The sequence below is a fragment of the Nansenia antarctica genome, assembly GCF_963989245.1.
Source record: "Nansenia antarctica genome assembly, contig: SCAFFOLD_150, whole genome shotgun sequence".
Taxonomy (NCBI): Eukaryota; Metazoa; Chordata; class Actinopteri; order Argentiniformes; family Microstomatidae; genus Nansenia; species Nansenia antarctica.
In genome coordinates, this window is record NW_027662360.1 from 72,560 (window position 1) to 95,000 (window position 22,441).

The 22,441-nt window shown below is 49.7% G+C and overlaps 1 protein-coding gene across 1 annotated transcript in view; it reads right to left on the reverse strand.

Moving 5' to 3' along the window:
* Nucleotides 1-556: 556 nt before the first annotated feature.
* The window catches only part of clptm1 (CLPTM1 regulator of GABA type A receptor forward trafficking), a 39,845-nt gene continuing 17,960 nt past the window's right edge, over nt 557-22,441 (reverse strand). The window contains exons 5-14 of the mRNA XM_080551318.1: nt 21,877-21,994; nt 21,273-21,358; nt 17,132-17,252; nt 15,756-16,000; nt 13,814-13,907; nt 6,815-7,005; nt 6,512-6,607; nt 6,222-6,357; nt 1,675-1,842; nt 557-819 (exon numbers count right to left, since the gene is read on the reverse strand). Of these exons, the coding sequence (XP_080407444.1) occupies nt 629-819; nt 1,675-1,842; nt 6,222-6,357; nt 6,512-6,607; nt 6,815-7,005; nt 13,814-13,907; nt 15,756-16,000; nt 17,132-17,252; nt 21,273-21,358; nt 21,877-21,994 (1,446 nt within the window). The 3' untranslated portion in view covers nt 557-628. The remainder of the gene's footprint in view (nt 820-1,674; nt 1,843-6,221; nt 6,358-6,511; nt 6,608-6,814; nt 7,006-13,813; nt 13,908-15,755; nt 16,001-17,131; nt 17,253-21,272; nt 21,359-21,876; nt 21,995-22,441) is intronic.

Genomic DNA, 22,441 nt, shown 5'->3' on the forward strand with positions numbered 1-22,441 from the left:
ACCCTTCCAGTTTCCAGGAGGTTGCAGGAGGTACCCCGCCCCCCCCTGCCGACCCCCCCCTGCCGACCCCCTGCGCTCACACATGGAATGAAAACAATTCACAAGGAATCCAGACGGAGCAAAGCTTCACAAGGCCTCCTCCTCCTCCTCCTCCTCCTCTTCCTCTTCCTCCCCTCCCTCCCTCCTCCATTTAAAACATAGTGGTTGGTACTGCCACCCCTCCGCTCCACACTGCCGCCCCCATCTCAACCTGACCTCTGAAACAATCACCGTTACCCATTTATAAAATCATAGTATAGAATCACATACATATACAGTACATCACATTTCTGTTTTACTTCACTTGAAAACTGCAAAACAAGAGACGGGGAATAGAGAAATAGAATTAGGAGGTCTATGTTAAATATCACTCACTGCGGACCCCCCACCCCCCACACACACATACATACATTACCCCCCCTCCCCCCACACACACATACATAACCACCCCTCCCCTCACACACACATTACTCCCAGACCCCCCACCCCCCACACACACATACACATTACAGGGAGAGTTGACAGTAGTGTCCATGACCAAAACAACAACAACGCCTCCTTCGGGTTCTCCCCCTGGCAACATGGACATCTAGTCATTCTTCTTCTCCTCCTCTGGCTTGTCTGTGAGCGCGGGCAGGGCGGCCGTGCTGTCCTGGGGGGCGGGGTCCCCGGGGGCCCCCCCCTGGGCCGGGTCCGCGCCGCTGGTGCCGAACTCGTTGACCCGGTTGGGGTCGACCCGGTAGATCCACCGCTGGTACAGGTAGACGAAGAACACCACGTCTGTGTGGAGGAGAAACTGTCCAATCAGAGAGGGAGAGAGGGGGTACGTCTGTACATCATGGGAGGGAGGAGGGAGGGAGGGAGGAGGGAGGAGAGAGGAGGTACCGTATTTTCCGGACTATAAGTCGCGCTTTTTTTCATAGTTTGGCTGGTCCTGCGACTTATACTTATGGTGAACTTGCTTACTGGTAACTTGCTTGTTGGACTCGCTGGCTTGTTATGTTCATTTAGCCTATTCAGCCTCCCAGGTATGTTCTTTATGCTATTGTGTTGCTGAATAACTGTTAATGTGTTATGTTAACATACCAGACTTCTATTCAGCCTGTTGTTCTGTGTGCTATTGTGTAGTTGAATAAACTTGCCTTTCCAGATTAAATGTCTGTTCTTGGTCTTGGATTTTGTGAAATATATTTCTAAATAACTTGACTGCGACTTATATATGTTTTTTTCCTCTTAATGTCGCATTTTTCGACTGATGCGACTTATACTCCGGAAAATACGGTACGTACCATCCCTGAGGCAGCCTATTCTGTACATCATGGGAGGGAGGGAGAAAGGAGGGAGGAGGAGGGAGGAGGGAGGGAGGAGGTACGTACCATCCCTGAGGCAGCCTATTCTGTACATCATGGGAGGGAGGGAGAAAGGAGGGAGGAGGTACGTACCATCCCTGAGGCAGCCTATTCTGTACATCATGGGAGGGAGGGAGGAGGGAGGAGGTACGTACCATCCCTGAGGCAGCCTATTCTGTACATCATGGGAGGGAGGGAGGAAGGAGGGAGGAGGGAGGAGGTACGTACCATCCCTGAGGCAGCCTATTCTGTACATCATGGGAGGGAGGAGGGAGGAGGTACGTACCATCCCTGAGGCAGCCTATTCTGTACATCATGGGCATCTTGATGACGAAGGCGAACAGGTCGTCTATGAAGGTGTTCAGGGCCTTGTAGGTCAGCATCCTCCAGGGCAGGTGGGCCACAGACTTCATCTTGTAGTTGATGAACAGCTGGGGCGTCATGGTGATGAAGCCTGGGGAGCCAATCAGAGAGACCGTCAAACCCTAACCCTAGCCCAGCAGGAAGCAGTGTCCGTCAGACAGGAAGCAGAGACCGTCAGACAACTCTAAACAAGCACAGGGTTCCCACACCTTCTGAAACATCCATTTCAAGCACCTTTCTTCTACCCCAACCCTAACCCACCAAAGGTCAACCCTAACCCTAACCCACCAAAGGTCAACCCTAACCCTAACCCACCACCCACCAAAGGTCAACCAATTTACGCTGTAGCTTGTCGCGCACCTCTCCAAAAATGTAACTACGCGGCACACCTACGCAGACCGTAAGAACTGTGATTGGTCCGCTTGGTAGTCACATGATTCCGACTCTCTCGTAGGCCTAAATGCGGAAGCCATGACAGAAATGTCATTTACTTTTTCTGTAATTACTTATTAATAAAGATTTAAAAAATTATGATAACCATCTTATTATCTTAAGCCGGGTACACACACAGATAATCTGTCCGATTTTGGGCCGATTTTCCCCCTTCCGACCAAGGACAGCAAACGCCCGATTATCGGATGGCTCTAAAGATGATCCTACAAGATTATCCTGTGGTGTGAGGTGTGTTAAGAGTCCATTTCTCCCAACAATCTGCTCGGAAAATGGTCGGGGCCGACAATCGTAAATGTTAAACGTGTTCAATATTTACGACCAAAAATCCTTGTGTGTGGGCAACTCCCGACTCCCAACAACTCCCGACTCGGGTTGCCAGATGGGCTCGGTTTTTTTGGGTGGAATTAGCGGTTTTAGACTGTGGTTAGGGTGGAAAGTGTCAATCCCATCTGGCAACCCTGCTCACGAGTCCGATTGTGACGTGGATGGAATGTAGCCAATCAAGAAGCGAGCTGACTTCTTTTCGTTCTTCAGCACTTTATTTGCCCCGTCACACATGGCTGCCTCGTACAGGTCAGTCAGGGTACTACGTTAGATCACGTTTGATCACGCGAGGTTTCTGGCTTGGGGAACGAGACTCTAGACTGGCGTAACGATAATCTTTATGTCTGTGGGGTGCTGAAATGGGAATATCGGCGCACACCACATGCAATACGATCAAGGCTGTTCAATCCAAGATATTTTATCTTCATGTCTGTCTCAGATAAAAAATCTGTTAAGACTTTGAAAATCCTTGTGTGTACCGGGCTTTAGTTTAATGTCATTTCAATGCATTAGACATTTTCTTTACAACAAGAAGCGTCAAGCTCAGCCTTCCCATAAGGAGCGCGATTCACATTTACGAGATGTACAATCCTGTTTATTTAGAAATAAATGATTACCTGTGGCGTTTGACAGCGGATGATGGTAGACATATTTAATGTAAAGTTATCTATCTAAGTTAGGCTGATGTGTGCATGATAGACGTGCATGACCTATTTCCATGTTTTATTTACAGCTATGGCACTTATTTGATGAAAGCACAGGTGGGTATACCTGCTGGGCATTGCTGCCTGTCGCACCTCCGACGGTGCCCTTCACTGATGTTTCGCTCCTTTAATCCCGGAACATCTCGAGGTGGTGGAGCAGTGACAGGGACGTCGTGCTTGTGTAGCATACATGGAAGTTGTTAAAGTAGGTTTCTACTAGGCTCTGGATGCACGGTGGTATGTGGAAGAATTTGAGGGCAAAGTGGATGAGCTGGTGGGGAACAGACCCATAGGCGTTTGCAAGGTCCAGCCAAACGACGTGCAGGTCTGATTTGCTCCGCTTCGCTGTCTGGATCTGTTCCCAGATCATAGCTGAGTGCTCCACGCAGCCAGGAAATCCTGGGACGCCTGCCTTCTGACAGCTGGTGTCGATGTAGTTGTTTGCCAGGAGGTAGCTGGTCATGCGCTTTGCCATCACTGAGAAGAAAATCTTCCCCTCCACATTCAATAAGGCTATGCCTCTGAATTGGCTGATGTTATGGGAGTCTTTCTCTTTCGGGATGAAGGTAGTGACTGCTCTGCTCCATGCTGAAAGGATGGATTCTGTTTTCCAGGCAATGCCCATTAGTCTCCACAAAAGCTTCAGGGTCGTTTGGCAGTTCTTGTATACCCTATAGGAGACGCCATTTGGTCCGGGTGCAGATGCAGCTCTGCCATGCTCCACCACCTGCTTAACTTCAGACCATCTGGGGGGAGTGGTGTCAAACTGAGAAGAGGGCTCGGGTGGGAGCGGTACGTGCCCTGGGGAACCAAGGGGACTCTTCTTTTGGCTGTCACTGAGCTGGTCCTTGATGTGTTCCTCCAGCTCCTGCTCGGTGGTCTGCATCTTCCCCGATTTCTTCTCCTTAAGCAAACCCCGGGCGTACTTGAAGAAGTTCGTCCTTGCCTTTTCTTTGTTGCTTCTACGTTTCCTGATCCGTTCAGCTCGCCTCAGGTGGGTGAGTCTGGTTCTGATCTGACTCCAGAGGTTCTGCAAGCCCTCCTTCTCCTCTTCCTCAGCTCTCCTCCATGCCTTCCGCAAACGTCGCCGCTCCTTTACCAGCTGGAGGATTTCTCTCTCCCGTCCCCCACTCTGCCTGGGAACGGTCCTCCTCTGAGGCATCTCTCCAAATCTTCCCTTGCCTTCCTCATAGATGATATGGCCGAAGATGTTCAGCTTGGACGTTGTGCTGCCTCTTAGACTGTTCTGGAGGGTGGTATGTAAGCTTTCGTCGAAGCTTCTCCATGAATCCTTGTCGCTGGCCTTTGGCCACTTGACCTTGGGTTTCCGGTCTGGCTTCTCTGGGGTTTCTTTGGTGGATTCTCTACCTGACGTTCTGCTCCTGTTGTGGGTCGTGCAGATGTGGTTGCAAATCCTGCTGGGGAGGCTGTTCTTGCTCTCTCTCACCGGATGCAATGGTGGGATCAGTAGCACTGTGGTGCTCAACCTGGCTCTGATTCCTCCTTGTCTGACTTTTTTCCTCCCCTGGTGGATCCGCAGGCCCAAGTAGGTTGTTACTTTGGACCACCCACAGCTGCATTCTCTCAGGATCCTTTGATCCTTAGTCGTTGCCGTTCCAGTCGTTACTGTGTTATCTGTCCTGATTGGTCCATCTTCCATCCCGCCTCTCGGTGGACCGCCGGGTTGTTTTTTCCTTATTCTGCTTGTAGTTAAATTATTAAACCAAAACAACCCGCAATCCTAAACAACCCGCAATCCTATCCGAGCAGTTGTTATTATGTAATATACTTCCATTAGACTACCAAAGCAGGACACCGGAGCACTCCTATCTGTGCGTATGGTCACCCTGTTCCTCTTCCCCCGGCCGACATGATTCAGGGGCATAGAAAACACACTGCCAACTAGCGATGTGATGGTGTAATTGCAGGGCGACGCAGACCGACCAACGCAGAAGTATAAACTGGGAGAGCCCTTGCGTAGGCTACGGCGTAGCTGCGCGTAAGTTCGACGCAGAAGTATAAATTGGGCTTACCCCTCACCAAAGGTCAACCTAACCCTAACCCACCCCTCACCAAAGGTCAACCTAACCTTAACCCTCTACTCACCCTAGCCCTGTACTCACCGAAGGTCAACCTAACCCTAACCCACCCCTCACCCTAGCCCTGTACTCACCGAAGGTCAGCCTAACCTTAACCCTAACCCACCCCTCACCAAAGGTCAACCTAACCCTAACCCTCTACTCACCCTAGCCCTGTACTCACCGAAGGTCAACCTCACCTTAACCCTCTACTCACCCTAGCCCTGTACTCACCGAAGGTCAGCCTAACCTTAACCCTCTACTCACCCTAGCCCTGTACTCACCGAAGGTCAGCCTAACCCTAACCCTCTACTCACCCTAGCCCTGTACTCACCGAAGGTCAACCTAACCCTCTACTCACCCTAGCCCTGTACTCACCGAAGGTCAACCTCACCTTAACCCTCTACTCACCCTAGCCCTGTACTCACCGAAGGTCAACCTAACCTTAACCCTCTACTCACCCTAGCCCTGTACTCACCGAAGGTCAACCTAACCTTAACCCTCTACTCACCCTAGCCCTGTACTCACCGAAGGTCAACCTAACCTTAGCCCTTTACTCACCCTAGCCCTGTACTCACCGAAGGTCAACCTAACCCTAACCCCCTACTCACCCTAGCCCTGTACTCACCGAAGGTCAACCTAACCTTAACCCTGTACTCACCCTAGCCCTGTACTCACCGAAGGTCAGCCTAACCTTAACCCTCTACTCACCCTAGCCCTGTACTCACCGAAGGTCAGCCTAACCTTAACCCTCTACTCACCCTAGCCCTGTACTCACCGAAGGTCAGCCTAACCTTAACCCTCTACTCACCCTAACCCACCCCTCACCAAAGGTCAACCTAACCCTAACCCTCTACTCACCCTAGCCCTGTACTCACCGAAGGTCAACCTAACCCTAGCCCTGTACTCACCGAAGGTCAGCAGGAATCCGTACAGCATACTCAGCACCCAGGAGTACCAGCTCTTGTGCTCCACGTACATCAGGCTGTAGATGGCATAGCAGCCGAACAGAGGATAGAGCAGCCAGGACAGGTACCTGAACGCCATCTAGAGAGGAGAGGAGGAGGAGGGAGAGAAGGGGGAGGAGGAGGAGGAGGTGCAGGTCAAACCACTAGAACTGAAGCTAATCAAATATCACTCATTTGTTTGGAGTGTGTGTGTGTGTGTGTGTGTGTGTGTGTGAGTGAGTTCTGAGACTCACAGCGTCGTAGATCTTGGTGGAGGACTGGACGTAGGTGGACTTGTCTGTGAAGAGGATGCGAGGGAAGATCCCTGCTATCTTGTTCTCTCTGTCCAGCTGGAGACACAAGATCAGGTTAATACAACAATGGACTGGCTTACATATCCCCTTATTCCAAAGGGTTTTACAATGGCCTCTCATTCACCCATTCATACACACATTCTCACACCATGGCGGCCAAGCTACCATGCAAGGCGTTAGGTATATATGTTTATGTACGTATATGGGGTTAGGGTATGGAGGGTTAGGGTATAAATGACCCACCTTGACGTCCATGACCTTGGTGATCTTCCAGAAGTCAATGAGCAGGCCGATGAACACGCTGACCTGCACCACGAAGTTGGTCTCGTTGTCCAGGATGTAGAGCAGCACCACCAGGGACTGGAACACCCCGAAGATGATGGAGCGCACAGAGAGGCCCTCCAGAGACTGTCTGCTGTTCCAGAACTGGATGTCTGGAGAACACACACACCAGTCACCATCCTAACCCTCTACCATCCTAACCCAGTCACCACCCTAACCCTCTACCATCCTAACCCAGTCACCATCCTAACCCTCTACCATCCTAACCCAGTCACCACCCTAACCCAGTCACCACCCTAACCCTCCACCATCCTAACCCAGTCACCACCCTAACCCTCTACCATCCTAACCCTCTACCATCCTAACCCTCCACCATCCTAACCCAGTCACCATCCTAACCCTCCACCATCCTAACCCAGTCACCATCCTAACCCAGTCACCACCCTAACCCAGTCACCATCCTAACCCTCTACCACCCTAACCCAGTCACCATCCTAACCCTCCACCATCCTAACCCTCCACCATCCTAACCCAGTCACCACCCTAACCCAGTCACCATCCTAACCCTCTACCATCCTAACCCAGTCACCATCCTAACCCAGTCACCACCCTAACCCTCTACCATCCTAACCCAGTCACCACCCTAACCCTCTACCATCCTAACCCAGTCACCATCCTAACCCTCCACCATCCTAACCCAGTCACCACCCTAACCCAGTCTCCATCCTAACCCTCTACCATCCTAACCCAGTCACCACCCTAACCCAGTCACCACCCTAACCCTCTACCATCCTAACCCAGTCACCACCCTAACCCTCTACCATCCTAACCCAGTCACCACCCTAACCCAGTCACCATCCTAACCCTCTACCATCCTAACCCAGTCACCACCCTAACCCAGTCACCACCCTAACCCTCCACCATCCTAACCCAGTCACCACCCTAACCCAGTCACCATCCTAACCCTCTACCATCCTAACCCTCTACTATCCTAACCCAGTCACCACCCTAACCCTCCACCATCCTAACCCTCTACCATCCTAACCCAGTCACCACCCTAACCCAGTCACCATCCTAACCCTCTACCATCCTAACCCAGTCACCATCCTAACCCTCCACCATCCTAACCCAGTCACCATCCTAACCCTCCACCATCCTAACCCAGTCACCACCCTAACCCTCTACCATCCTAACCCAGTCACCACCCTAACCCTCTACCATCCTAACCCAGTCACCATCCTAACCCTCTACCATCCTAACCCAGTCACCATCCTAACCCTCTACCATCCTAACCCAGTCACCACCCTAACCCAGTCACCATCCTAACCCAGTCACCACCCTAACCCTCTACCATCCTAACCCAGTCACCACCCTAACCCTCTACCATCCTAACCCTCCACCATCCTAACCCAGTCACCACCCTAACCCAGTCACCATCCTAACCCTCTACCATCCTAACCCAGTCACCATCCTAACCCTCTACCATCCTAACCCAGTCACCACCCTAACCCAGTCACCATCCTAACCCAGTCACCACCCTAACCCTCTACCATCCTAACCCAGTCACCACCCTAACCCTCTACCATCCTAACCCAGTCACCACCCTAACCCTCTACCATCCTAACCCAGTCACCACCCTAACCCAGTCACCACCCTAACCCTCTACCATCCTAACCCAGTCACCACCCTAACCCTAACATGTTGTTGTGTGTTCAGTCCTATAGTCCTTGGGCCAAACCCCCAAATTGAACATTTCACTACCAAATTCTGGGCAAATCCTAGATGTGATTTTCTTATTCCTATACATCCCTAGATTATGTTTTGATATGATAGACCTTTTGGATTGGCAGCTTATTAGTAGTTATCACCTCGTAAAGGTACGGAGTGCTTTTTTCAAAACCGGAGTTTTGCCTAGAAAAGTCCCCTGCCATATCTTGCTCCCCTTCGTATGATTCGCGCCTAGCTGTGGTGTGGTTTTGATAGAGACATGAGGCTTTTCATGTTCTTTATGCGCCTGAATCTCCTAAACACGTAGAGACCAACCCCGAGTCGATCAATGATTCCTACGATGAGCTATGGTAACTTTACCGCACCTACCCCCTACCGATGAATGCCTAATTTTTGCGGTTTTCCGGAGGTATTGTGCGGTAGGTGCGGGAAAGTTACCATAGCTCAGCGTAGGAAGCTCTGATCGACTCGGGGTTGGTCTCTACGTGTTCAGGAGACCCAGGCGCATAAAGCTAACCTGGCTCATGTCTCTATCGCAAGCACAGCCCGAGCTATGCGCGACTGACGTGAAGGGGAGCAAAATATGGCAGGGGACTTGTGGACCCGAATGCAGGACACTGAGGCGGAGTCAGATGAAAGGTCAAACCCATGGATGGGTACATTTATTGTTTTCTGAATTTGTATGTTTAAATATACAAATGATACATTATCTACTTAAAATATGCGTTAATTTACATAGTTTTCCAGAATAAAAATCTAAAACAAAGTGCTTAAAACAAATAAAGTGTGTGTTTACCTCCTCAAATAAATTAACTTAGCCCCAGCCAGATCCATATTTAGAGGTAAGTTAGCAAGCTAGTTTAGAGTTAGTGGTAATGTATAGCTGGTTACTGGTTAGATAACGAAGCGACCTTGGGTTCCCTGAAAGGTGCTATATAAATGCAAGTTATTATTATTATTATTATTATTATTATTATAACTAGCTAGCTAGTTTTTTCTACCATAAATCATCTCCTGAAGCCACAACCATCTCCCACTACTGAGGCTACAGAGCAGCGATGTAACAGCTTCATTGACTTTTTCAGATCCAAGGTCAACAACATTCGCTCTCTGATGCCCAGCTCTTCCTCTCTGTCTCCCTCTGCTACCAACCCCTCGCCTGGGAGTTTGCCATCTCTCCCATGTTTCACAGAGGTTCAACAGAGCCACATTATGGAAATCCTTAGAGGAATGAAATCATGCACTTGCGCCCTGGACCCCATTCCCACTGCTCTGCTCAAGTCATACACCAACCTTGCCTTCCTGTCCAAGGTGCTAGTGAAGGAAGTTGCTTCCCAACTCCAGGATCACCTCAAACACAACAACCTGTTTGAAAGATTTCAGTCAGGCTTTCGCTCAGCCCACAGTACAGAAACGGCTATGCTAAGGGTGACGAATGAACTGCTAATGACATCCTCCTGGACCTGACAGCAGCATTTGACATGGTGGATCACACTATCCTCCTAGAGCGCCTCCACACCACCATTGGACTCTCAGACTCTGCACTGAAGAGTGGTTTCAGTCCTATCTCTCTGGCAGGACTGAATACGTCTCACTGGGAGGATGCAAGTCCAGACTTCTCCCTGTTACCTGTGGTGTTCCACAGGGGTCGGTTCTCGGCCCCATCCTCTTCATCACCTACATGCTCCCCCTCGGTCGTGTCATCACCAGATATGGGATGTCTTTCCATTGTTATGCTGATGACACACAGCTCTACATTAAAACTACCCCAAGCCCCTCTGCAGCCATGTCATGTCTCACCACCTGTCTTGAGGAGATAAAGGCATGGATGAACAACAACTTCCTTCAGTTAAACAGTAACAAATCCGAAGCTCGTCCCTTTGGCACCCCACACCAGGTTCAGTCTTCGCCCATATCACAGCTCACCTTCGAGGGTCAAGTCATCCTCTTCTCCTCCTCAGTTTCAAATCTGGGGGTTAGGTTTGACCCTCACCTGACCTTCAGTGACCATATAAAACACCTGTGCAAAACCTCCTTCTATCATCTCAGAAATATTTCCAAACTCCGTCCCACTCTAACCCTGTCAGATGCAGAGAACTTGTCCATGCCTTTGACTACTGCAATCCGCTCTTCATCGGGATTCCTGGCAAAAGCATACAGAAGCTGCCGTACATCCAGAACAGCGCTGCCAGGATCCTGATGAGAGTCCACAAATACAAGCACATAACCCCTGTTCTACACTCACTACACTGGCTCCCTGTCTCATTCAGGGTTGACTACAAAGTCCTTCTTCTCACCCACAAATGCATCAACGGACACGCACCTCCCTATCTACAAGAACTCATCACTCCACAAACCTCCACCCGCACCCTCAGGTCTTCAAACAGTTTGCTCCTCCAGGTCCCCAATACCAGGCTCCGCACCATGGGGGACCGAGCCTTCTGTTCGGCTCCGCCGCGCCTGTGGAACAGCCTTCCTAGCCAGCTAAGGGCAGTACAGAGCCTGTGCAACAGCCTTCCTAGCCAGCTAAGGGCAGTACAGAGCCTGTGGAACAGCCTTCCTAGCCAGCTAAGGGCAGTACAGAGCCTGTGGAACAGCCTTCCTAGCCAGCTAAGGGCAGTACAGAGCCTGTGCAACAGCCTTCCTAGCCAGCTAAGGGCAGTACAGAGCCTGTGGAACAGCCTTCCTAGCCAGCTAAGGGCAGTACAGAGCCTGTGGAACAGCCTTCCTAGCCAGCTAAGGGCAGTACAGAGCCTGTGCAACAGCCTTCCTAGCCAGCTAAGGGCAGTACAGAGCCTGTGGAACAGCCTTCCTAGCCAGCTAAGGGCAGTACAGAGCCTGTGGAACAGCCTTCCTAGCCAGCTATGGGCAGTACAGAGCCTGGACTCTTTTAAGACAGGCCTTTGACTGTTGAACTGTGTTCATTTTTGTGATTTATTTTGAGTTGTTTTACTATGTTTTTAACTTATTATGTTTTAGTTTTTTTTACTCTGTAGCACTCTGAGATTCTTTTGAATGAAAAGTGCAATACAAATAAAATGCATTATTATTTATAGTTAATAACACTTTAGTTAGCTAGCTAAACTAGCAAAGTAGCCTGTTGTGTACCCAGGCTTGAGACAGGGTTTTATATTGTAGTAATATTAATGTAACTTAATTTACATTAAATTTACAGAAGATTCCTTGTTTGCAGCCCCTCTAAGTTGTAATGAGATCTGCCCCAATTACTGCACCCTGACAATATTTTAGTTTAGAATAAGGTTGGTAATTTAATGTCAAACTAGATGTATTCCTCTATTTCAGAGACCCACATCATCAGCAGTAAGTGTAAGTCTAATGATGGATCCAACTTCAGGTGAATGCAGCAGCAACCTGCCAAGAAAGCGGCATGGACAGCATCATCCACTGCTCTGATGATGGACAGCATCATCCACTGCTCTGATCATGGACAGCATCATCCACTGCTCTGATCATGGACAGCATCATCCACTGCTCTGATGATGGACAGCATCATCCACTGCTCTGATCATGGACAGCATCATCCACTGCTCTGTCATGGACAGCATCATCCACTGCTCTGATCATGGACAGCATCATCCACTGCTCTGATCATGGACAGCATCATCCACTGCTCTGTCATGGACAGCATCATCCACTGCTCTGATCATGGACAGCATCACCCACTGCTCTGATCATGGACAGCATCACCCACTGCTCTGATCATGGACAGCATCATCCACTGCTCTGATGATGGACAGCATCATCCACTGCTCTGATGATGACTCCAACTCAAACCTGGTGTCACCCCAAAACCTGGACTTAAGGAGAACTTTGTTGAGGGCGGCAGAAATCAGAAAACATCTCCCAATTTTGGACCACACCTACCACCGGACTCCATACACCTACAGCTTTCACTGCCTTGTGGGCTAAATAAATGTAACTGTTCATCTGCCTCCGCCTCAGTGTCCTGCATTCGGGTCCACTCCCGTACAGAACGTAGGCTAACACACGTTTTAAATGACAGCAGTCCATACTTTAAGAGGGGATAAGGTATTAAACTACTAACAACAAGGTCCAACAAGGTCTATCACATCAAATAATAATCTAGGGATGTATAGTAATTAATTACTGTCTTTATCCAATCTGTGGTCCAAATGTTCTTTAAAGATATGCAAATTAACTCATATTTTAAGTAGATAATACATCATTTGCATATTTAAACAGAACATTTCTGAAAACTTGTAATACAAAAAAGTATTGTCTCAATGTAAGTAATCAACTGGGGAAGTTTCATGGTGATATCTATTAGGTAAAATGTTTTACCCATCAAAAAGTCCCCGGACATATTCTGCTCCCCTTCGCGTCAGTCGCGCATAGCTCGGGCTGTGCTTGTGATAGAGACATGACCCAGGTTAGCTTTATGCGCCTGGGTCTCCTGAACAAGTAGAGACCAACCCCGAGTCGATCAGAGCTTCCTACGCGGAGCTATGGTAACTTTCCCGCACCTACCGCACAATACCTCCGGAAAACCGCAAAAATTAGGCATTCATCGGTAGGGGGTAGGTGCGGTAAAGTTACCATAGCTCATCGTAGGAATCATTGATCGACTCGGGGTTGGTCTCTACGTGTTTAGGAGACTCAGGCGCATAAAGAACATGAAAGGGCTCATGTCTCTATCACAATCACAGCACAGCTAGGCGCGAATCATGCGAAGGGGAGCAGGATATGGCAAGGGACTTTTCTAGGCAAAACTCCGGTTTTGAAAAAAGCACTCCGTACCTTTACGAGGTGATAACTACTAATAAGCTGCCAATCCAAAAGGTCTATCATATCAAAACATAATCTAGGGATGTATAGGAATAAGAAAATCACATCTAGGATTTGCCCAGAATTTGGTAGTGAAAAATGGTTTGGCCCAAGGACTACTAGAAGAAGGACTGTCTAACCCTAATATGTTGCTGTGCGTTCGCTAGCTCGTTCGCTAGCTCTCTGAGGAACGCCCCCGGCGCTGCGATGGAACAAACTTCAGTTGTCCTTCAGCAAGAATCTTTAATGACTTTGATGGACTAGCGACACTAACCCTAACTAACCCTAACCCTATCTAACCCTAACTAGTGACCTGGGCCACATCCAACACCTGTTCTCAGGTTCTCACCGTTCTTGAAGGCCAGGGTTAGGGTGAGGGTAGGGGGGGTGAGGGTAGGGGGGGGTCAGCAGGGTCGGGGTTCTCACCGTTCTTGAAGGCCAGGAACTCAAAGATGCTGTGGACGATGGAGACCACGATGGTCACGCCCAGGAGGTAGGGGTTGGTCTCCAGCAGGGCCACCTGGGGAGACACACTTCCTTAGCAACAGAGACACACTTCCTTAGCAACAGAGACCCTAACCCTTGTGCAACAGTACAGTGCTGAGTACCATTACACTCCTCCTCCCTCCCTCCCTCCTCCCCCCCTCCTCCCCCCCTCACCTTAACGCTGTCCTGGTCCTCGTCAGACTGTTCGTAGGTGTCCACCCTCCCTCCCTCCTCCCCCCCTCACCTTAACGCTGTCCTGGTCCTCGTCAGACTGTTCGTAGGTGTCCACCCTCCCTCCCTCCTCCCTCCCTCCTCCCCCCCTCACCTTAACGCTGTCCTGGTCCTCGTCAGACTGTTCGTAGGTGTCCACCCTCCCTCCTCCCTCCCTCCTCCCCCCCTCACCTTAACGCTGTCCTGGTCCTCGTCAGACTGTTCGTAGGAGTCCTCCCCCCCTCCCTCCTCCCTCCCTCACCTTAACGCTGTCCTGGTCCTCGTCAGACTGTTCGTAGGTGTCCACCCTCCCTCCCTCCCTCCTCCCTCCCTCCTCCCCCCCTCACCTTAACGCTGTCCTGGTCCTCGTCAGACTGTTCGTAGGAGTCCTCCCCCCCTCCCTCCCTCCCTCCTCCCCCCCTCACCTTAACGCTGTCCTGGTCCTCGTCAGACTGTTCGTAGGTGTCCACCCTCCCTCCCTCCTCCCTCCCTCCCCCCTCCCTCACCTTAACGCTGTCCTGGTCCTCGTCAGACTGTTCGTAGGTGTCCACCCTCCCTCCCTCCTCCCCCCCTCACCTTAACGCTGTCCTGGTCCTCGTCAGACTGTTCGTAGGTGTCCACCCTCCCTCCCTCCTCCCTCCCTCCCCCCTCCCTCACCTTAACGCTGTCCTGGTCCTCGTCAGACTGTTCGTAGGTGTCCACCCTCCCTCCCTCCCCCCCCTCACCTTAACGCTGTCCTGGTCCTCGTCAGACTGTTCGTAGGTGTCCACCCTCCCTCCCTCCTCCCTCCCTCCCCCTCCCTCACCTTAACGCTGTCCTGGTCCTCGTCAGACTGTTCGTAGGTGTCCACCCTCCCTCCCTCCTCCCTCCCTCCCCCCTCCCTCACCTTAACGCTGTCCTGGTCCTCGTCAGACTGTTCGTAGGTGTCCACCCTCCCTCCCTCCTCCCCCCCTCACCTTAACGCTGTCCTGGTCCTCGTCAGACTGTTCGTAGGTGTCCACCCTCCCTCCCTCCTCCCTCCCTCCCCCCTCCCTCACCTTAACGCTGTCCTGGTCCTCGTCAGACTGTTCGTAGGTGTCCACCCTCCCTCCCTCCCCCCCCTCACCTTAACACTGTCCTGGTCCTCGTCAGACTGTTCGTAGGTGTCCACCCTCCCTCCCTCCTCCCTCCCTCCTCCCCTCCCTCACCTTAACGCTGTCCTGGTCCTCGTCAGACTGTTCGTAGGTGTCCACCCTCCCTCCCTCCTCCCTCCCTCCTCCCCCCCTCACCTTAACGCTGTCCTGGTCCTCGTCAGACTGTTCGTAGGTGTCCACCCTCCCTCCCTCCTCCCTCCCTCCTCCCCCCCTCACCTTAACGCTGTCCTGGTCCTCGTCAGACTGTTCGTAGGTGTCCACCCTCCCTCCCTCCTCCCTCCCTCCTCCCCCCCTCACCTTAACGCTGTCCTGGTCCTCGTCAGACTGTTCGTAGGTGTCCACCCTCCCTCCCTCCTCCCTCCCTCCTCCCCCCCTCACCTTAACGCTGTCCTGGTCCTCGTCAGACTGTTCGTAGGTGTCCACCCTCCCTCCCTCCTCCCTCCCTCCCCCCTCCCTCACCTTAACGCTGTCCTGGTCCTCGTCAGACTGTTCGTAGGTGTCCACCCTCCCTCCCTCCTCCCTCCCTCCCCCTCCCTCACCTTAACGCTGTCCTGGTCCTCGTCAGACTGTTCGTAGGTGTCCTCAGGCAGGAAGTTCCAGGGCGAGCGTGCGTTCTGGGCGGCATACAGCTGCCAGCGCCAGAGGGACAGGGGGCAGTAGGCCAGGCGCAGGGGCAGGGAGGTCAGCGTCTGGTTGATGGGGTAATAGTCCTTCTGCAGGTTCCAGTACTCGTTGAAGTACACGATGGGGTAGTAATCTCCACTCACCGCCTCGAACTTCACGTCTGGAGGAGAGGAACACACTGTATCAATACCCTCACACACACACACACACACACACACACACACACCAAAGTGTAGGAGTAGGGTCTGAACTATAGAGATGAGGAGGGTCTGAACTATAGAGATAGTGTTGTCACGATACCAATATTTTACCCTGCGATACTATACCAGCCCAAGTATCACGATACTGAGTAGTATCGCGATACCGCGGCACTTTTGTAACACTTTTTATTTTTATGAACATGCAATGTATTTATACAAGTTACAATAACTTAATGAGTGGTGCATGAATAACATGCATTTAATGCATTACACTGTAACTCTACAGGTAAGTAAAAGTACTGAAACCGATATTTTTGTGAATAACATGTTTATTAATAAGTAGTTTGAAACATCAAACAGACCAACTGGCCTTTTGCAAGAGTATAGCAAAGTAGGTGTGTGTGTGTGTGTGTGTGTGTCTGTCTGTGTGTGTGTCTGTCTGTCTGTCTTTCTGTGTCTGTATGTCTGTCCGTCTGTGGGGTCTTTTTCACGAACTTGAAAAGTAAAAGCAAACACTGGCATATCAAAAATATAGAGGGCTACTTCCAAACTGTAGCTCAAGACTTAACTCAACTTAAGAAAACTCAGTGGTTTTAATTTTCTAGTTAATGCCCACTGAGCTCGCAGGAACCATAGGAACAACAGGTTGCTAACCTGTTAGCCGACAAAGCTAACGCGATGGGTAGTCGCGAAAAAGGCTGCGTTCGTCAATTCGCTCTGGAAATCTGACCCGCACTCGCGGAACGCCTCTCGTCCAATCAAACGAATCGGTCGCTCTGTGACGTTGCACCCAGTGTGCGCTCCGGCGCTCTCGGAGCGAATTGACGAACGCAGTGTCGCGAGCCAGTCTTGTCCTCATTAGCAGAACCAGTGAATTTGGTAATAGAGGTAACACATTGCCCCGCTGGTACCGTGTTCAAAACGGTAGTATAGTATTCCACGGTAGTACCGTTGTATAAAGCTTATGGTATAGTAGGCACCGTGACATTTTGGCACCGCGGTATATCGTTGGTACCGGTATATCGTGCAACACTAATAGAGATGAGGAGGGTCTGAACTATAGAGATGTGGAGGGTTAGGGTTAGACTTACGTTGGTCCAGGGGTGGGGGTACGGAGCCCTTGACCCAGGCCGTGTGGTCGTCCACCATGTTGATGGTCAGGTTGGGGTGCCAATGAGAGATGATCTCCACTGGGCCATGGCTCTCTGCCCTCTGTATAGAGAGAGAGAGAGTTAGGGTTAGAGAGAGAGACAGAGAGAGAGAGAGAGAGAGAGACAGGGTTAGAGAGAGAGACAGAGAGAGAGAGAGAGAGACAGGGTTAGAGAGAGAGAGACAGAGAGAGAGAGAGAGAGACAGAGAGAGACAGAGCGAGAGAGAGAGAGACAGAGAGAGACAGGGTTAGAGAGAGAGAGAGAGACAGAGAGAGAGAGAGAGACAGGGTTAGAGAGAGAGAGAGACAGAGTGAGAGAGACAGAGAGAGAGAGAGACAGAGAGAGACAGAGAGAGAGAGAGGGTTAGGGTTAGAGAGAGAGAGAGAGAGAGAGAGAGGGTTAGGGTTAGAGAGAGAGAGGGTTAGACAGAGAGAGAGAGAGAGAGAGGGTTAGGGTTAGAGAGAGAGAGAGAGAGGGTGAATCCCAATTCACCACTCCGGCTCCGTTTTCACCCCTAATCTCCGTTTTGCGCGTTCACGTGTAGCCGTAGTGGCGTCCCAATTCATTACTCATTTAGGGTTAGGGTTAGGGTTTTCCATGGCTCCGTTTGGAGAAAATCTTGACCCTCGTTCGATTCAGAGCCATGAGACTCCCTTCCGGCATGCATTGCGAAACATCTACAGAAATGTTCTTTTCGCTCTCGTAATACGGAAGCGAGCCTGAAATGTCATTTACTTTTTCTGGAATTAGAGACTTGAAAAAATATGATAACCATCGTATTATCTTAGTTTAATGTCATTACAATGCATTATAGACCTTTTATTTATAACAAGCGTAACCCAAAAAAAAAATCGCTTTTATGTCGGTGCTGTGTCTAACGTTACAGTAACGCAACGCTGCATGACAGTCGAGCATTTCAGAGATGTACAATCATAAATCAATTATTACCTGTGGCGTTTGACAGCGGATGATGGTACACATATGTAAAGTTATCTATCAAACGTTCGTCTGACTTGTACATGATGCGCATTTTGACCTATTTCCATGTCTGATGTCTAATGTCTAATGTCTGATGTACTAATGTCATTTCAATGCATTTACATTTTACATTTACATTTTTGGCATTTAGCAGACGCCTTATTCCAAAGCGACTTACAATCAATACATTTGAATACTAAGCATGTGAATCAGCAATCCACCATTCGTTGCAGGAAGAGTAATCTAGCTCGGGCCCGGGGCCACTGATAGAAGGAAAAACCTTCTCCCTATTATCGCCTTCTACTAAAACTTTTTTTTTTTTTTTTACTGGAGAAACTGAGAAACAGTACAAAGGAGGCAATAGAAGTTCTTAGGGACACAGTAGAGGGGAAAGCGGGTGTCTTTAGGAGACGTAGTGGTGAAGGTCAGAAGATGTCTCAGGAGGAGCAGTTAAGATGTAACCTGAAGAGATGGGTCTTCAGTCTACGACGGAAGATGGGTAGTGACTCTGCCGTTCTGACAGCCGTGGGGAGCTCATTCCACCAGCGGGGAGCCAGTGTTGTGAAGAGACGTGATCTGGCAGCCCGACTGCTGTGTAGAGGAGGTGGGGCCAGTCGGCCAGCCGAGGTGGAGGAGCGGAGTGAGCGGGCAGGGGTTTGGGGGGTTACCATTTCCTTCAGGTAGGCAGGGGCTGTCCCTTTAGCTGCCTGGTATGCAAGCACCAGGGTCTTGAATCTGATGCGAGCTGCTATCGGGAGCCAGTGCAGGGTGCGAAGGAGAGGGGTGACATGCGAGTATTTGGGGAGGTTGAATACCAGCCGGGCAGCAGCATTCTGGATGAGCTGCAGAGGTCTAATGGCTGAAGCGGGGAGCCCAGCCAGGAGTACATTGCAGTAATCCAGGCGGGAGATGACCAGTGCCTGGGTCAAGAGTGGCGCTGCCTCTCTGGTAAGGAATGGTCGTATCCTTCTGATGTTGTAGAGGAAGAATCTGCAGGAGCGAGCCGTTGCTGCAATGTTCTCCGCACAGGAAAGTCGGTTATCCAGGTTCTTGGCTGTCAGGGAGGGGGTTACAGTAGAGTTCTCCACTGTGATGGAGAAGTCTTGGAGAGGGCAGGCTTTCCCGGGAATGAAGAGGAGCTCGGTCTTGTTAAGATTGAGCTTGAGATGGTGGTCAGCCATCCAAGTTGAAATGTCAGCGAGACATGCTGAGATACGGGTTGCCACGTGTGCATCAGACGGGGGGAAGGACAGGAAGAATTGAGTGTCGTCTGCGTAGCTGTGGTAGGAGAGCCCGTGTGAAGAGATTACCGAGCCAAGAGACTTGGTGTAGAGGGAGAAGAGTAGGGGCCCTAGGACAGAACCCTGGGGTACTCCAGTGGAGAGGGTTCGTGGAGAAGATAGCGATTCTCTCCAGGTCACCTGGTAGGAGCGGCCCGCCAGGTAGGAAGAAAACCAGGAGTGTGCGGTGCCAGAGATGCCCAGGTCTGAGAGGATGGAGAGAAGGATCTGGTGATTGACTGTGTCGAAGGCAGCGTAGATAGATGCATTATAGACTTTTTCTTTATAACAAGCACAACAACAACAAAACGTTATTATGCCGATGTGCTGTGTGTCTAACGTTACAAGCTGATTTGTGCATGACAGCCGCGCATTGACATATTTCCATGTCTGATGTCTAATGTCTGATGTACTAATGTCATTTCAATGCATTTATAGACCTTTTCTTTATAACAAGTACAACAACAACAAAACGTTATTATGCCGATGTGCTGTGTGTCTAACGTTACAAGCTGATTTGTGCATGACAGCCGCGCATTGACATATTTCCATGTCTGATGTCTAATGTCTAATGTCTGATGTACTAATGTCATTTCAATGCATTATAGACCTTTTCTTTACACGCTTCGCGCACTAGGTGGGCCGCGAATACTGTAGAGATTTGTAAAGTGGGCCGTGAGTCCAAAAAGGTTGGGAACCGCTGCATTAGACTATCAAAGCAGGACACCGGAGATATCTGCGCGTTTGTCACAGGGCGACAGTGAGTTGCGCATTGAGTTGCATCTTGTAAGAAATGCGCTATACAAATAAAAATTGATTTGATTTGATTTGATTCCTCTGCCCGGCGTCAGTCCAATGGAATCGTCAAGCACAGCCTTCCATATAAATACATCGGTGCGCGATTACAGAGATGTACAATCATGTTTATTTAAAAATAAATTGTGGTGTTTGACAGCGGATGATGGTAGACATATTTAATGTAAAGTTATCTATCTAAAGTTATCTATCCACAGGCTGATATGTGCATGATAGGCGCAAATTCGATAGGCGTTAATTAATGCAGTGTTCCTGTCACATCGGATTTCGTAACGCCATAAAAAGATATCTGCGCTGTTATATATATATAAATTACATGTTATAAGGCTGATCTGCGCATGATAGTGCTGCATTTTGACATATTTCATGTTTCCGCCCGTTGATGGTATATGACGCTATAGTCAGTCCCAATGGTCCAAAGTCAAGCGCTTCGTAACACAGACGGGGTGAATTTTATGAATGAAAGTGAAAGTTCTGTCACAAAACGCTGTTACGTATCCTCACACATTTTTAAGTGGGTATACGGAAATCCTTGGCCTTTCCTAGTGGGTACACGGCATAGTCCTGCGTATCACCTAGACTACACCACTGGAGCACAGGTTTCATACAGGTTAGAGCTTATTCTCGCATGGTCTGATAATGAAGCATTGTTCTTTTTTATTTGATGATTGTTTATTTGATGACTTGTTTGATCGATTGATAGCGTTCAAGTTCATTCAAGTTGTGAATGAATCGCGAGCGTCAATGCTTTTCTACGATACTACGTGTAATGTCACTTGGACATAGAATAATAAGACACTTAGGCTACAGGCCCCTCCTCTCCCCCTACAGGCCTGTAGCCCCCCCTAGTTACTGGTTGTTGTGTGTTAGCCCCCCTAGTTACTGGTTGTTGTGTGTTAGCCCCCCTAGTTACTGGTTGTTGTGTGTTAGCCCCCCTAGTTACTGGTTGTTGTGTGTTAGCTGTTCTGAGTCTTTATTAGTTTTGGGGTAACCCTGGTAACCCTGACCTTTATCATCTCGGGGTCGGCCTCCGTCTCTCCGGTCAGAAGGTTTTTGGTCTTCATGAACTTCCTGCGTTTGAATTTGTTCAACACTGCAACAGTAAAACACCAGTCAGGAATAAACACTGCAACAGTTAAACACCAGTCAGGAATAAACACTGCAACAGTTAAACACCAGTCAGTAATAAACACTGCAACAGTAAAACACCAGTCAGGAATAAACACTGCAACAGTTAAACACCAGTCAGGAATAAACACTGCAACAGTTAAACACCAGTCAGGAATAAACACTGCAACAGTAAAACACCAGTCAGGAATAAACACTGCAACAGTTAAACACCAGTCAGGAATAAACACTGCAACAGTTAAACACCAGTCAGGAATAAACACTGCAACAGTTAAACACCAGTCAGTAATAAACACTGCAACAGTTAAACACCAGTCAGGAATAAACACTGCAACAGTTAAACACCAGTCAGTAATAAACACTGCAACAGTTAAACACCAGTCAGGAATAAACACTGCAACAGTTAAACACCAGTCAGGAATAAACACTGCAACAGTTAAAGTAGGGGGGGTAGGGTGAGGGTAGGGGGGGTGAGGGTCTTACTGCGGGTGGTGTGCACGGTTGCTAGGCGACGGTACTCTGCCTTGCGTTTGGGGTCGGGGCTGAAGCCGCTCTTGGTGAAGTAGACGTGGATGTAGAGAGACCCGTTCTGCTGCACCTCCTGGAGGGGGGGGAGACACGGGACACGTGAGCGGGTGCACCAGTGACAACACTTTTTTATCTATCTATCACACTTTCAAAATATCAAGTTATCTATCACACAGTCAAACTATCTATCTATCTATCTAGTAAAAAGTGGGAACTAATATTTCCTAAAAGACACTTGACGGAACTGTCGTTCGGGATGTAGTTTCCGCCTGTGAGACATCTTTGACGCATGTATGACCTAAACCAGCCTGTAAACCTGGTCGCTACCAGGTTTGCTCTGAAGGATTGGTTGCATAGCAACCAAGCAGCAAATTATTTGAGCCACATTGATGGAACGGAACGCAAGCTGAAATTAGCGCCCGGATCTGATTTAAACCTGGATCAGATTTAATCACGGTACGTGGAATAGGCCCCTGTTTACCCTCTACACGTCCCTCCTCCTGTTTACCCTCTACACCTC